General features: G+C 42.7%; 1 protein-coding gene across 1 annotated transcript; it reads right to left on the bottom strand.

Moving 5' to 3' along the window:
* Window positions 1-1,735: 1,735 nt before the first annotated feature.
* Window positions 1,736-6,378, bottom strand: isl1a (ISL LIM homeobox 1a). Its single transcript, XM_076099450.1, has 6 exons — window positions 6,351-6,378; window positions 5,779-5,968; window positions 4,640-4,902; window positions 3,431-3,717; window positions 2,829-2,996; window positions 1,736-1,852 (listed from the first exon to the last, which is right to left on the bottom strand). The coding sequence occupies exons 1-6, from the start codon at window positions 6,376-6,378 to the stop codon at window positions 1,736-1,738; spliced, it is 1,053 nt and encodes a 350-aa protein (XP_075955565.1).
* Window positions 6,379-15,405: the final 9,027 nt, after the last annotated feature.

Below are 15,405 nucleotides of genomic sequence, written 5' to 3'. Positions count from 1 at the left end.
GGATCAGGACGAGGACCCTTAGAAATCTGTCAGCACACACACATAAGTCAAACAGAGAAAACACAGTTAAAAACCAGCTTTTGACAAATATTGAAATATCACCTGCAGGTATTATTTGATTTTTTTTTTTTGGATTAAGCATCTGAGCTTCCTGTGCATGCAGACACAGCTCCTCACACAACAATCATCTGTAAAAAATGTAAAATTTAAATTACACACAGTGGAGTTTCCTCATGATCTAATTGTGACTCCAAATATTATTTTTTACAGCTGAAGAATAAAGACAACAACCTCTGTTCTGAAAAAGAGTTGATACAAAAAATATATATATCATGATTGTAAGGGATAGAGAGGTCAGACTATTTATTGCCTCCGTTTGTGTTTTTTTATTTTTTTATTTCTGAATCGACTGTTTGATGGTCAAAATATCTGAAATGTTTCATTTCACATTTTTAAAACATGAAAATAATAAATATTTTTTCCATTGGGTTTGAATCTTCCAAAAACAGCATCTCTGCCCTGAGAAACACGAAGACAGATGACGGCGCTGAAACCAAGAGAGTGACGTTGGATTCGTCCGTTTAGAACATAACCTCGTTTCTCTGTCGGGTCTGATGAGAAAATGAGATTTAAAGGGGTCAGAAGCTTTGTTGAGACGGAGATGTTTCGCAGTGGAGTTCGCTCCAAAGCGTGGTGAGGGCGGCCAAACAGGTAAACTGAGACAGCATCTGCACCAACATGACACCCAATTAACCGCAGCACATCCATCAAGCCATTTAATAGATCTGATGTTCCGCCTCGCGTGTGAATATTCAGAGAGAGAGAGAGAGAGAGAGAGAGAGATAGAGAGAGAGAGAGAAAAAGAAAAGAAAAACTTAAAATTATTTCAAAATACAAAATAAATTGTGATAGAAAACCCACAGACCATACTTTTTCTCCTTTTTACTTCAGTTAAGAAAGTTACACAAAAGGTGGCAAATTTTTTTGTCGACAATAAATTAATAAATAATTTGTTGTTGCACGGGAACAAACGAAACATTTTTCTTCCAGAGCTAACGTTTTTTTTTTCTTTTTCTTTTTTTTATAACTTATGATTAATTATACACATCTTTGGGAAAGAAAAAAAAACAAATAATAATTATCGGACGGACACTGATTCACACGAATGTCCCACGAAGCTTGTGGCAAAATAGAGGTATACCTTGTTGCAAATGCTTTTAGTACTCGGGTCATGACGTAATGGAGTAATTGAATGAAGAAAAAAACTAAAAACGGAGCAGTGATGTTCCACTTCCGGGCGGTCTGTTAGATGATGAAGTGCGTGTATCGAATGAAAAAACAAAAAAACAAAATCACCAGTTTTTCTATTCAGAGTTTAGAGCGCACAGCAACACGGGACTTGGATTTCTCTCCCGGTCAGAGGTCCCGTTAATCGGTGGAGTCAAGTTATTTCTCGTTTTGGCAACTGTAACCAGGCGTGTGAACGTGCAGCAACCGGCCACGATGACGCGTCCGCTTAGTCCGTCTCCCGTCCTGGACGGACGGTTTTAGAATGTGTGGCTGCGTGTGGTAAAATCCCATGATTGTCTTCACAGTGTCAAAATACAACCAGGGGAGGGGGGTGGGCAAGGGGGGCTGTATTGGTGCAGTCGAGGAGGGATGGGATGAACGGAGTTGGGGGGGGGGGGGGGGTCTGCGGGTTCAGTTCAAGTCCGTCCAAGCGCCGCCGGCGGCTCTAGGCCTCGATGGGGCTGGACACCATGCTGTTCGGCGTGTCTGGAAGCTGAGACGACATGGACGCTACCTCGCTGCCCGTCGAGTTCGAACCCGGTCCTCCTTCCGAGAAGCTGACCTGCAAGGAGACATAGCCAGGTTAGAAAATAATAATAATAATAATAATAATAATAATAAAAATCTGGATACACAATCCGGAAGTTCTTTTATATTTTTTTTTGGGGGGGGGGCTGTTTCACCAAACACACCAAAAAGCTGACTCGGCCACGCACATCTATCAGACCGTTTCTTACAGCTTCTCACTGGGAATCAAGACTTCGTTGTTTCAGTTGCCTGGTTCTCTGCGTCTGGCAATTATTTCTGATATTACTTGTGGGTTTATTTCTACCACACTATATAGCAGACTTTATTACCCGTTCCATTAAAGTTTCTGCGTGATGATTGTGTAATAAATAAAGGGAAACATCCATATACAATATATAGTAAATAGGATCAAAATAAGTCCGCTCTGCTGAGAGTCAATGTCTTATTTGTAGCGATGTGGTAGACTACTCATCTGCATCTAAATGAAATAGTTCCAAATGTTGACTCAATCCGCAAATATCGGCTTCCGCCGCGGATGAATCGCGTGCCACACTCCAGTTCTTGTCAATTAATGCTAATAATCCACTTCTGTGGCGGAGGGGGACATTCGCGTGTCACGCTGTCTGTGCTGCGTCCCCTCCAAAAGACATGAAAAATAAATACGTCCCATCGTTGGTCCCGTGTCTCTACATCAGCATCCCCTGATGGGACAGGTGTGTGTTTCCCCCCTCCATGGCCAAAATATGCCTTCCTCTATGACTTTAATAAAGATGAGTGACATTAGTAGAAATACAAAAACGTGTTGGAAAATTAAGAAACCATTTGTCTTTTAATAAACGCGCGTCCACGGAGACGTTATGGATTTGAATAACATTGTAAGTGTCCCATCATGGGATGGAGTGCACGCGCATATTTGTAAATTACAATTTGAAAAACTAATTGGACATTTTGAATATTGCAACTGAATAAATACATTTCGAAAACAAAACAACAACAAAAACGGAACGAACCAGTTGCTGGAAGGCCGGCTGGTCGATGTCGCTCTGCAGGGCGAAGTCGCTGAGGACCTTCCAGGGCGGTTGGTAGCTCTGCACCTCCACCGGGTTGGCCTGGAGGCCGCCGTCGTGCCGCTCCGGACTGCCCGCCACCATCGGGGTGCCCGTCATTCCCTGGATGTTCTGCAGCAACAACAACAACAAGGATGGTCAGCGGTGGGACGGCATTGCACACGGTCGTATGTATGTGTACGTGCGTGTGTGTGAGGGGGGCATCTGAAATGAATCCGCCAGTCAATAAGAGGGACAATCGATAAACGGCAAGCAAACAAATAAACAGAGAGGCGGATTCATATTTTCGTGAGCGTGCGTGTGCGTGTGTCTTCTCCTCCATATAACACTATAGCGCCTTCAACAGCTCGAGGCCTTTACGCCTTTTGGCCCCTGTCTGAGGCAAATGTGTGATTTGTTTTTTTGGGGGGGGTTCTGAAAAATAAAATTGACTTAAGCTTAAGCTGGTCATGCCGGTTAAATGGATCCTGTTGTAAGAGTGTCAACATTTAGGGTCTGTCTTTGGTCAGAGGAATCCCCCCCCCCCCCCCCCCCAATCCACTTACCGTCTTGTCGTTGGGCTGCTGCAGCTGCAGCTGCTTTATCAGGATGCTCCGTTTCTTGTCCTTACACCGCTTGTTCTGGAACCACACGCGGATGACGCGCGGGCTGAGGCTAGTCATCTCCACCAGCTGCTCCTTCATGAGCGCGTCGGGCCGCGGGTTGGCGTTGTAGCAGGTCCGCAGCGTGTGCAGCTGCTTCTCGTTCAGCACCGTCCGCACGCGCGTCGTCTTCTCCGGCTGCTTGTGGACGTGAGGCCGCAGCGCGGGCTGCCGGGCCGAGATTGGTTCTGCTGTGGGGAAAGGACGGGACACACACCCAGGGGAAGAGCGAAATCAATTCATCTGTCTGTCTGTTCCAGATTTTTTTTTAAATAAAAAAAGAGAGACAGAAATAGTGTGGACGAACAGAGAATATTTGGAGTTTTATAAATTAGTTTAATCCTCGTGATAGATACATTTCTGGTTTTGGAAAAGCACACAAATTCCAGCTGACTTTATACATCTCGCATTATAGCAGCAAAATGTGTATTTTTTCTTGTTAAAATATAGTAAACTTGTAAACACGAGCGCATTTCAGGAGGAGAACAGCGCAGCATGGATTGACTCGTCTGATCTGAGGTCAGATTAGACACCAATTCAAGGGCAAACTGGCGATGCTGCTGTTGCTGTTTTCTGGAGAGAAAAACCTTCCCGACCCGCACAGCGCTGCGCCCCGCCTCCAGCCCTGATAATGGGTGGGGTTTTTTTCTGACAGCTGTGCCCCACTGTATCTAATCTACTTACCGGATAGCGGTATATATGCACGAGAGAAAAACATAGGCCTACAGGGGGACAGAACCAGCACGACCTCAATGAGCCAAAGCAGGACAAATACATATAAATGAATACAAGCTCCACTTGTTTAGTTATGGCACCAGGCAGGAGCAGCTTCCACGTGGCTGCATTATATTTACATTCAAATATAGATCATATAGAGTGAATCTCTCTGCCAACTCAAGAGGCAAAGAAAAACATCTGGTGTCTCGTGGAGAGTCAACTCGGATAATCCGTTCATTCATAAAGAGCGCCTGACCAAAATCCAATGATGGGGGGGTCGGAACTTCGTGAAAAGAGCAAATCTGAGTTAAAGCACGTGTATTCCAGCGGTAAAAAAAAACAAAAAACAGTCCTCGCGGCCCGTCTCCAGCTTTACCCCCCACCCGGGACTTTTACCTGCCATCTGCAGCGGCCTGGCGGGGTGCAGCGGGCTGAGCGGGACGCCACCGGGGCCCATGCTGGCGCGCTCCACCACGTCGTGGTCGGCCCGGCAGAAGAGCCCGTCCTCCCGCAGAGCGAACTCGTCCCCCGGTATGAGCTGTCGGCTGCAGGCCACGCAGCGGAAACACTCGATGTGGTAGACCTTGGAGCGGGCCCGCATCACGAAGTCGTTCTTGCTGAAGCCGATGTTGCACTTGGCGCATTTAATGCCGTACAACCTGCGGGACGCACGCGCGCACACACATACATAAACACACACACATAAACACACGCGGTCCGATCAGTTTGACTGCAGGGCAGGCAGCTCAGTCACTCACACGAAAATGTAATTATAAAATAATTATCAAATAATTATAATAATAAAAAACAGTATGACCAAAATAACATAATAATTAGTGATATAATAATAATAATAACAACATTATAATAAAATGTTTTAAAAAGCATTTAATCCATTATTTATTTTATCGTAGAAACCATATTTAATTCATTATTTTTCTTATTATCATAATTATACCTCGAGATGATATAATTCCAGTGGATTTTTAGTTGTTTTTCTCTCCGACACTTATCTACAATGTGAATTATTTCAGTACAGCTTTAATAATAATGTTGTCATTATACAACAACTGAAGGACAAGTTGTCATCGAATAATTGTTCACGTAATAACACCAAAATCACTAAGTTATTTACAGGTTGTGTCATAATAGAAAACAGCGCCATGATGTTTTGTTATGCTTTTTCTTCAGCTACAGTCTGATCGGAGTCATCGATTAATAAATCCGTTATGATGGCCTGATGTGCAATATATATATATATATATATTTATATTTGTAAATGATGTCATAACACAATGACTGACATGTCTACAGTTAAAAAACAATTTATGATCATCACCTCAAAAAAAAAAAAGGATTCAACCCACTGAAATCAGAGCTCCGTGTGACTTAAATCAGTCCGATTATTCGCAATATTGTAAAATGTAAAAAATTAAAAATAAAATAAAAAAATATTTATTCCAATCGTGCAGGTCCAGCTCTCGGCCCCCCTTTCACGTGTCTGAAGAGTTGTCGTCCCGTCCCGGGCGTCCTACCTGATGTAGTCCCGTTTACAGTAAGTCTTTCCGTCCCGGACGAAGCACGTGCAGGACTCGTCCAGGTACTGGTTGCACTCGGCGCATTTGAGGCAGGCGGCGTGCCACTCCAGGTCCGGGGAGACCCGCAGGATGTACTGGTCGTGGATCTGGTTCCCGCAGCCCACGCACAGAGATATCAGCCGCTTCTCTGGAAGACCACGCACGAGCAGGACACACATCACACACACTGCACAAACTTAAAGACTCGTCTAATGATGAACACAAATGGCCTTACAATATAATTATTTTGAACAGTCGTATTATTATTATTTATATGGTTGTTGTTTGTATTAGGCCTATACGTGAACTGTTATTTTTTTTAACATATAGTCTAAAATAAAAAAGAGTCTGCAGGTAACATCCACTGACTTCAACTTCTAAATTCTGTATTTTATCTTGACACCAAATGCTCCGAACAGGCCGGTTCTGTCTACACCACACAACACAACAAAAGTCGACCCCTTTGAGGTTGCGGCGAATTTCCAGTCCCGGAACCGCATCCACAGAACACCGAACAAGTGGGGGCTTACTTTTCGGCGGATCCCCCATGTCTCCCATGTCCACAAAGTACGGCGATGCTAGGTCCACTGTCGCAGCGGGCTGCGGCGGCGCCTGGAAGCCTGGATGTTGTCCTCCGCTGCCGGGGGCTCGCCGGGGCCAGGGGGGGCGGGGAAGGGGGGCTGGCTGTGTGCTGTGCTGTCCGGCTCGGAGAAGAGAGAGTGTGCGTATATGTGTGTTTCTTTTGCCGGTGTGTGTGGAGCTCTGGATCCCGACGAGCAGGCGGGGGCTGACGTAGGACAGTGGCACGTCATCTGCATGAGCAGCTGATTGGCTGGTGCGGACCCTGACCAGCGCTAACCCCACACACACACAAACCCGCGCACTTGCGCGCGCCCGCACACACACACACACACACACACACACACACACACACACACACACACACACACACAGGCTGGCACACTTATTGCTGCATATCATTTGTTTTCCAGCTTCGCTTTGCTCTTTTCGGATCTGTTAATCTTTTCTCGTATTTATTTATTTGGGTTTTTTTGTGCGCTGTTGGTGCTGAGTGGACTGTTGTTTACATGGTCAACTATACAGGAAAACACCTCACTTCATCTCTTCTTTTTAACTTTTATTTAAACTGAACATACAGTAATTCATACAGGGGGGGGGGGGGGCTCATGGACATAACAGGCTCGCAAGAGGGATTAAAGAGTTAAGACTTAATGTATCCAATAGTGTGCATATTTGACAGTCTGTTTTGCGCCAGGATGAAAACCACGCATCCTCACAATGGTTCACTTTTCAGAAACTCCGAAAACTAATTGTGAGCTCAAAGTACCATTCTTGAAGAGAAGAGTCGCTTTGGTTGAACCTAAAGAAGAAGAAGAAGAACATATCATCAGCAGCTGATGGTGTGAGAGCTGTAAATCAGAGCGGTGACAGGCCAGAGACCCGCAGCAGCAGCTCAGACACACACCTACGCCCTCTTGTGTTAGTAACCTCATCACGCCTCAAACGCACCACAGCAGCGGGCAGGTTTCATTTGTTTAATTTGAAAGGAAAATGGAATGGCCTATTAGCCGGCGTGAATAATAGGCAGACTACTTTGTCTCAAGTGATGAGCAAACGTTTGGCTCTAGTGGGTTACAAACGGTATCCACCGGCAATCTAATTGAAGTTGATTTGTTTTCTCTTCTTTTCAGCTGTGGCGGTTATAGAAAATGTCATATGGAGGGGGGGGGGGGTCCATCAAGTCTGAAGTCTTTAAATTGAATATATATATATATACATATATATTCTTACCTAGATCCTGTGAACTGGCTCGTAAACTTAAACCTGGTGGTCCAGTGCTAGATGCACAGGTGTACCTCATTCTACACTTTGGTTCCCCTTCTTGTCTCTCCAGGTCTTGCTCTTCATCTGGATCTAAATATTGTTTTGAATGCCTCTGCAGGTCTTCCTCTCTCTCCAGACCTCCATCATTTATTCTTTTTTCTTTTATCTTAAAAAAAAGAGATACAACATGTTTTCATATAATGTAAAGCAGTAAACAGTGTTTAATGACCGACATAATTACAGCCGAGTAGCTTCATCTAATTTAAGGATCACATCACAACTTTTCAAAACAAATCCATGCCTAATGGTTAACATAATGGTAACAAACGTGTGTTCATGATCATTTGTGTTCAAACGTATGTAGACCCAGTGTGTGCTTGTAATTGACTCGTTTTTTCCAAAAACACTGCATGCATGTTCTCTGAACCAGCAAGTAAAACCCCATGAGTCCTAAAGGCTGCATGGCAGTAAATACATCTCACACTCATATCTTCAATGGTAATTCATCAAAAGGTTCTTGTGGTTGAACGTCTTTTAAAAGAACCAACAGTCTATCTCATCACAATCAAAATTATAAATATTTAAACCTATTATTAATATCATTTAGCGTATTTATGGAATCTAAATAATTACTGTCAATGACTGTGTGCACAGAGTAGCTGTTGATTCAAGTACCACAGTCCGTCCCCCCTTTCAAGGTAATCTTCCCGGAGAACTCTGACTGACGCACTGACAACAAAATAGAATAGAATTCAATGGAATGTGAAAATATGTGTCTCCGTTCTTCATCTGCGAAAACAGGAATTTCTTTTTCTTCGTGTAAATAGTAATTTCAACAAAAGAATGCAGCAGGAAGTAGCAGAGTGGAATACAACACAAATAGTGTGACATGTAGGAGAAGTGTTCAAGCGCACAGAGCAGGTGTACAGGTGAACAGCGTCAAATATTTAACTAATACATATCACCATGAAACTTCCCCAATTGATTACTTACATTAAGACAAATTTTTTTTTGTATTACAAGTTTTCTGAAATGTCATGTTTAAATATTCAAATGAGGCGTTATCTAACGGTAACTTTTGGTGAATTTAGGAGAAATCTAAAGATGTAAATAGACAAAGTACAATAAACTCCTAAATGTGTATTTTGGATGTTTTCTTGCCACTAGTCTGAAATACGACATGTTATGGAAGCTCAATAGAACAAACATCTCTAAATGGACCAGTGCGTGAAGAAAAAGGTTTTTGCCCACTAAAAGGTGAAAGCTCATTTTCTCTAAGCTATGCAACAACCTGCCTTACACTAACAATCCGGATCTCTGCTTTCACAGTGTTTATTTGCTTTACTGTAATGGTAGTTCATTGCTGCTTTCCTTAAATAGATTATGATTGTAGCAGAGTAGTAATTCCTTTTTATAAAGGAGTTTTCCTTACTTGTATCTCCCTCTTTTTATTGTCATTTATTATTGTCTTGTTTCTCTTCTTTTTTTTAACATGTCTTGTATGTTATTTAAATCACGTTGACAAATTTGTAGAGTTGATTTGTTGTGGTTGTGTGCCTTGCCTCCCTTTACGGTATGGGGGCCAGCCCCTAGACTTATGGGGGCCCTACGCAGGTTTTGGTTTGGCTTAAGTGAGCACACCTCATAGTTTGTTTTACAGAAAGCACATATTCAACTGTTGGTGTCCACATACCTCTCTGGTCATCTCGTTCATCTGACAGACAGGGCAAACACCGTTTTAAAAAGTGCTCAGCCTATTATCATTACTGGCATTGTCCTATTGACTCCCATGCAAACTGCAAAGTCATTTCACAATATGGGACAAATAATATTGTAGCCATCTACGTTCTGTATTCTCTCTCTCTATAGCGCTCTATCCGTATCTGTATTCTGGTTTCAAAAAGTCTGGTTTGTATAGAAGTCTATGAGAAAATGACTCTACTTCTCTCTTGATTTATTACCTCAGTAAACATTGTAAACATGAGTTTATGGTCTCAGTCTTTAGTTTCAAGTCTTCTTCAATACAGCATGATGTTCATTTAGTACATTATGGTCCATTTAGAGTCAAATAGACCATAAAGCAGGGGATGCTTTAGGGCGGGGCTACACAGTGATTGACAGGTTGCTACCATGATATTGTCCAGTCTTGGAGTTGTTTGTGTTTTCGTCTTACAACTTTCACCCTTTCACAGTGTGTTTTCACTTCATCACAGGTAATTATAATATTTTGGTCTCCTAAAAATGTGTTCAGTGTTTAGTTGTACTTTGCTCGAACCTCTGGTGTCACATCTGGTTGAAAAAAACAAAATGCCGACGGCCATAAACCAAGATGGCGATGGCCAAAATGCCCAACTCGAGGCTTTAAAATGGCAGTCCACAAACTAATGGGGGACATCATGGTGACTACATCCACTTCCTATATACCGTCTTTGTATTAATTAACATATAGCTGTGTGTATTTCAATGCCGGCTGATAAAAACATGGCAAAATACACACAAAAGAACATGGAATAACTGTAAAAATGACACCAGGATTAATCTAGCCTGACTGTCAGACTAGCTGTTAGCAGGCTATAGTTGCACAGAATAAATGTCCATGGTAATGTATGTGTCACTGCTCTCATGAACCAAAATCACAGCTTAATTCAGCCAGGATAACTGCAAAAATCCCGGTGTAATCCGCTATCTAGGTTTTGTGAAATAGCCCCAAATGAGTGTAAGTCAATGTAACGTCGTGTGTGTGTGTGTGTGTGTGAGTGTGTTTTCAGCCCAGCCGCCCGCTGACTTCAATGGAAAACCTGCTCTAATTACAGTTTGGGATGCAGTGAAAGACCGTGCTTCTGAACGTAGAGTGTTGAAGAGGAAAATCACAGCTGACGTGTCTGAGAGCCGCCACACTGACAAGCCTTGTAATTTGTCACCCAGTGAAACCTCGTTTTCCTCATCAACAACACTGTTGTCACTAGTTCAAACACTGGAGGAAGAAACCGTGACAGATTTCTTCTTTCCACCCAGCCTACAAATTATATTCTCTGTTTATGATATGTCCGGAAGCTACTGTAACTTATTTTGGGGTTTTTATTTATTTGACAAGCCAATCAGTCAACAACACATTTTATATCAAGAGCTTTTCACACAGGTTTGGAGTCAATAATAAACACTTGTGTTGAAGGAAAAACATATATTAATACAGAAAAAAATCACAAATATGATGATGAAATAATGAAGTTCCTGTGGATTAAAAAAAACGGAATACTATGTTTCAATTTACAGTCTTAAAGGCCGTTTTCTTTAAATGAGTTTTTTCTCCGTTTCTGATCCATAAATCTCCTCTTCAGTAGCTCTTACATTCACCAAACTTTACACTTTCATTCTTCTCTGTATTCTGACGGTTGTTACAGAGGGTTAGTTCATATATCATTCATAGACTGATTCATACAACATCTTACTCCTGAAAACATAACGACATTTGATTTTTCTATGGCTGTTGACAGTATTGTCTGATTTTTGGAGTGATGCAAAGAGATACCGAACATTCAACAAAATGAAACAGGAATTTTGAACCTGGCTTCATCCAATGTTCAGATTTATCATTTGTCCATATCTACACTATACTAAGTATTTCACGATCTATTCCAAAACCAAACTTAAGTATTGTTGTTAAACTGAGTTTCTGGTGAAGTTAATTTTGAAAAGACCTTATGCAAAAATTGACACATTTTGCTGGCTTTAGGAAAACGCACGACATATATATATATTTTTCTCATAAAATATCATATGACCTGTTGTATGAGGATATTTTGAGGTGTTGTGATACATGAGTTGTATGGCGGTTAATGAATCCTTCATAGGGTTTCATTTGAATGTAAATCCTTTAGGTTTTTGGTTTGTTTCATGGTGTTGCATAACAGTAATTATAAGAAACCTTGTGGTCTGCGATTGAGGCAGGTGTCCTCTTTATCTCCCAGCACATAGATATAATTGAGGCAAAAAGAAGTCTGGTTGTATAGAAGTCTATGAGAAAATGACTCTACTTCTCTCTTGATTTATCACCTCAGTAAACATTGTGAACATGAGTTTATGGTCTCAATCTCTAGTTTCAAGTCTTCTTCAATACAGCATGATGTTCATTTAAAAAATGATGGTCCATTTAGAGTCAAACAGACCATAAAGCAGGGTATGCTTTAAGGCGGGGCTACCTTGTGATGGACAGGCTGTTACCATGGTGTTGTACAGTCTGGGAGTTCTCCATGTCTTCGTCCTACAACTTTAACCCTTTCACAGGGCGGTTTAACATCATGAAAGTTAATTAGAACATTTTGGTCGCCTAAAAAAAAAAGCATTTGATTGTATTTAGCTCCACCCTCTCGTGTCACTTTTCGTTGCAAAGAACCAAGACGCCGACTGCATAAATGCCAAACGCGAGGCTTCAACATGTCCACAAACCAATGGGTGACATCACAGTGACTATGTCCACTTCTTATGAAACGTCTGCGGTTTTGTCGCGTCTATTTAGAAACCATGTTTGCATTTCTTTCGCCTAAGCTTTAAAGTCTGGCTCTTTGTCACAGAGCCTCTTAAGTCCTTGATATTCTAAGTGTTGGGGGTTGAAAGCTATCTGCCCATCAGCAATGTGTTTCTGCCAGTTTGCTTGCAAATTCCGTAGTTCGAACGTTCATTGTGCTTCATTACGGTCCACACAATCAATCTGTTTATCTGTGTACTTTAAATTCAATTTTAGGTTGTTATTTGATTGTCCTATTCAAATATCCATGAGATGACAACAGTGTTCAGTACCAGAGAAAATGATTACAAGGTCATCTCCATAACAGCCATAAAGCTTAGGCCATATGCCCAAGGATAGATTGGCTAGGCTCAGCATTTAGAAAAGCTCCCATAGCTGAGCCTGTCAGTTGTCGATAAAGATCATCTTGAAAAAGGAAAACAGAAGTCTTAATATGAGGTGGTACACATGTAACCAGCTTAGCCAGTTGATTGAGAACACAGATATTATCTTGAATGACGGATGGAAGGTCAGATACAACAGGTTTATATATTTAGAAATAGGGTCTGTCATGGATTTAAGTTTCAGATATTAATTGTCTGCCTGTGGGGTTCTGTAGATCTTTATGCAGTTTGGGTAGCATATAGAAGCATGGGGAATTAGAAAGAAATGGAAAATGATTTTCTACATATTACCGTGGCTAAGTGGAGAGCAGAGCCGTCCTTCAGTCAGAGGATCGGCGGTTCGATCCCCGGCTCCGTTAGTTGCATGTTGATGTGTCCTTGAGCAAGACTTTTAACCCCAAATTGCTGTAATGTAAGTCTAGTAACTAAGTAACCATGGTGAAACCCAGCTTAGTGGTATCCTTAAATTTGGACTCTCTGGGTCCCCGTTCCCTCAGCACTGTCCTGGTCACAGCTCCGACAACTGCCTGGGGGGCCCCCAGGGGCCTCAGGCTCACTGTTTAGCAGTCTGGGTTAGCAATTGTAACTTTGTTTTGCAAAGTGTATTACTGAATCACCAGCTGGCATCAAAAGGACCCGCTTTCTTACCTGAACTTTAGGCCCCTTTGTCTATTTTTAAGACCTTTACTACTATTTCAGATGACATCTGCATATTCTTAAATATTGTTTTGCATTTGATCAGATTTCTGCACATGCAAGCAAACATGTGTTCCCACAAAGAGATCCATCACTGTATTTGTACACGCAGGCTTACTTGTCTATTTCCTGACGAATAAGAACAGTTTTTCCTGTTAATTTGGACCTTTCAAAAACCCTGTTGTGTTAAAAACAGAACACCAACAACAGACTGGCTTTGACTGGAGTGACCTCTCGCTCCGTGTCCCTCCGCCACCGTCCTACTCTTCTTCTCTCAGAAAACTCTGAATGATGTCTGTCAAGTCCTTCTCCGTCATTCCGGCCCCCGACTGGGACATCTCTGCAGACGGCCGCAGTCACAGGCGTTAGGGCTACTGGTGGCTGCTGTCTGTTCTGTCCTGTCCGGTGGCAAGGGGAGGGGAGCTGCTTCCCCTGGGTGCCCCCCGCCCCCCTTGTGCGCCACACAGACCATATGGCCTGGCCTGGCCCCTCTAGATGGGTGAGCTGGTCCGCGGACCACCTGAGGCAGCAGGAGCTCTCGTAATCACTGGAGACAAGGGCCACTTGACACCAGGCTGACAGATGGTGCTCCGGCACTGCTGCCCTGGACTGCTGCTGCTGCTGCTGTGTGTGTGTGTGTGTGTGTGTGTGTGTGTGTGTGTGTGTGTGTGTGTGTGTGTGTGTGTGTGTGTGTGTGTGTGTGTGTGTGTGTTCAGATTGAGAGGCACAATAAGGGCGATGATGTGTCAGGGGTGGTTAAACATGATGGTGGCAGCCCGTCTTCCTTTGTCTCTAGGGCAGCCGTAGCCCCAGGCCACGACTGCAGGCAAATTTCATCACATATAAAGGAGCAGAGCCCAAACAACAGATAAGCACAACACTGCAGTGTCCCACCGAAGTACGATGTCGTATTTTGTTCGACAAACTCAAGACTTTTCTGTAGCCGGTGTTGGAGGTATTATTTTGGCCAAAAACTGTTGTGCAAACTTGTTTTCCCGTCAACTATGTTATACCCTCAAGATTCAATGAGGACAAACGGACAGTTCAACGATTAGTAGTTTAAGTCAAAGTGTAGTAGTGGAGCTTGACAAATTTACCAAGTTCAAGTCAAGTAATGATGATTCATACAACCCCATATCCCAAATCTCAAATTTGCCTCAAGGGGCTTCACACCATGTGCAGCGGACAAACACCTTTCTTTCGGTGTTCAATCCAGACGAGCACGCTCAAATGCTGCTATCAGGGCTTATTACTGCTCTCTCCAACCCTCTCAGCAGACAACAAGGTCAATAGCTAACTACACAATACATATACAACACAAACTCATTGGAGACAAACATTTTTTTAAAAATAAAAACGCTAGCTGTTGTGGCTAGCCTCGTTCCGTGACCAATAACTTTAGCAAGCGCATATGAGCTATATTGTTTGCCGTCTTTCAATTAGAGGGTCGGCGGTTCAATCCCCGGCTCCGGCTCTACTAGTCGCATGTCGATGTGTCCTTGAGCAAGACACTTAACCCCAAAATTGCTCCCGTAGTTGTGCCTACGGTATAGAAATGTGATAGAATCTGAATTGTAAGTCGCTTTGGATAAAAGCGTCTGCTAAATGACTGTAATGTAATATAATATGAACACCATCATATCCGAGCTTCAGGGCGATCCCGAGCCATCTCCTTTATTTGGGTCGTCGTCTCTGTGCTTGTCATGCAATGTCGAGTGTTGAGAAACCAAATTTATGAGACGTTCCCTCCACTTTGGCAGCAAGCTAGTTAGGACCTGGAAGTATGACATCGGTTAGAACGAGGGATTTTATTGGTCCGACATATCTGCAGGCGAAAATAACTTTTCCGTATTCCCACAACATTGTTGCATCGCAGTTGTGAGAAACTGCTTTTGCAACCTGCAGAAAAAAGAACCGCCCAAAAATATAATAAAACACTTTATCTTTTAATTGCAAGTAAAAAGAAGACAACATGTAATCTGCTCACCTCCCTATGTCACTAGATCTGGTGTTGTTGCTAAAAAACACACATGACACCCAAAGTCCAGTTTGAATTAACAATTAATGCATCCAAAGGCTTATACGAGGCCTACGAGAAAGATACTGCACAACAGCTTTTAATAATGTTTACAACTG

The sequence above is a fragment of the Anarhichas minor genome, unplaced genomic scaffold (genome assembly GCF_050575085.1).
Source record: "Anarhichas minor isolate MPS153535 unplaced genomic scaffold, ASM5057508v1 ptg000025l, whole genome shotgun sequence".
In the NCBI taxonomy this organism is placed as follows: Eukaryota; Metazoa; Chordata; class Actinopteri; order Perciformes; family Anarhichadidae; genus Anarhichas; species Anarhichas minor.
The sequence above is the reverse complement of the archived record's forward strand: the minus strand, read 5'-3'. Positions and strand labels throughout refer to the sequence as shown.

What these genes read in the sequence shown, in the direction of transcription:
- isl1a (XM_076099450.1), bottom strand. Translation starts at nt 6,378, where the DNA reads ATGGGAGACATGGGGGATCCGCCGAAAA. An exon ending in CATGGGGGATCCGCCGAAAA is followed by an intron (nt 5,969 to 6,350) that starts GTAAGCCCCCAC and finishes GTGGTCTTCCAG; the next exon opens with AGAAGCGGCTGATATCTCTG. An exon ending in TGTAAACGGGACTACATCAG is followed by an intron (nt 4,903 to 5,778) that starts GTAGGACGCCCG and finishes TGCGTCCCGCAG; the next exon opens with GTTGTACGGCATTAAATGCG.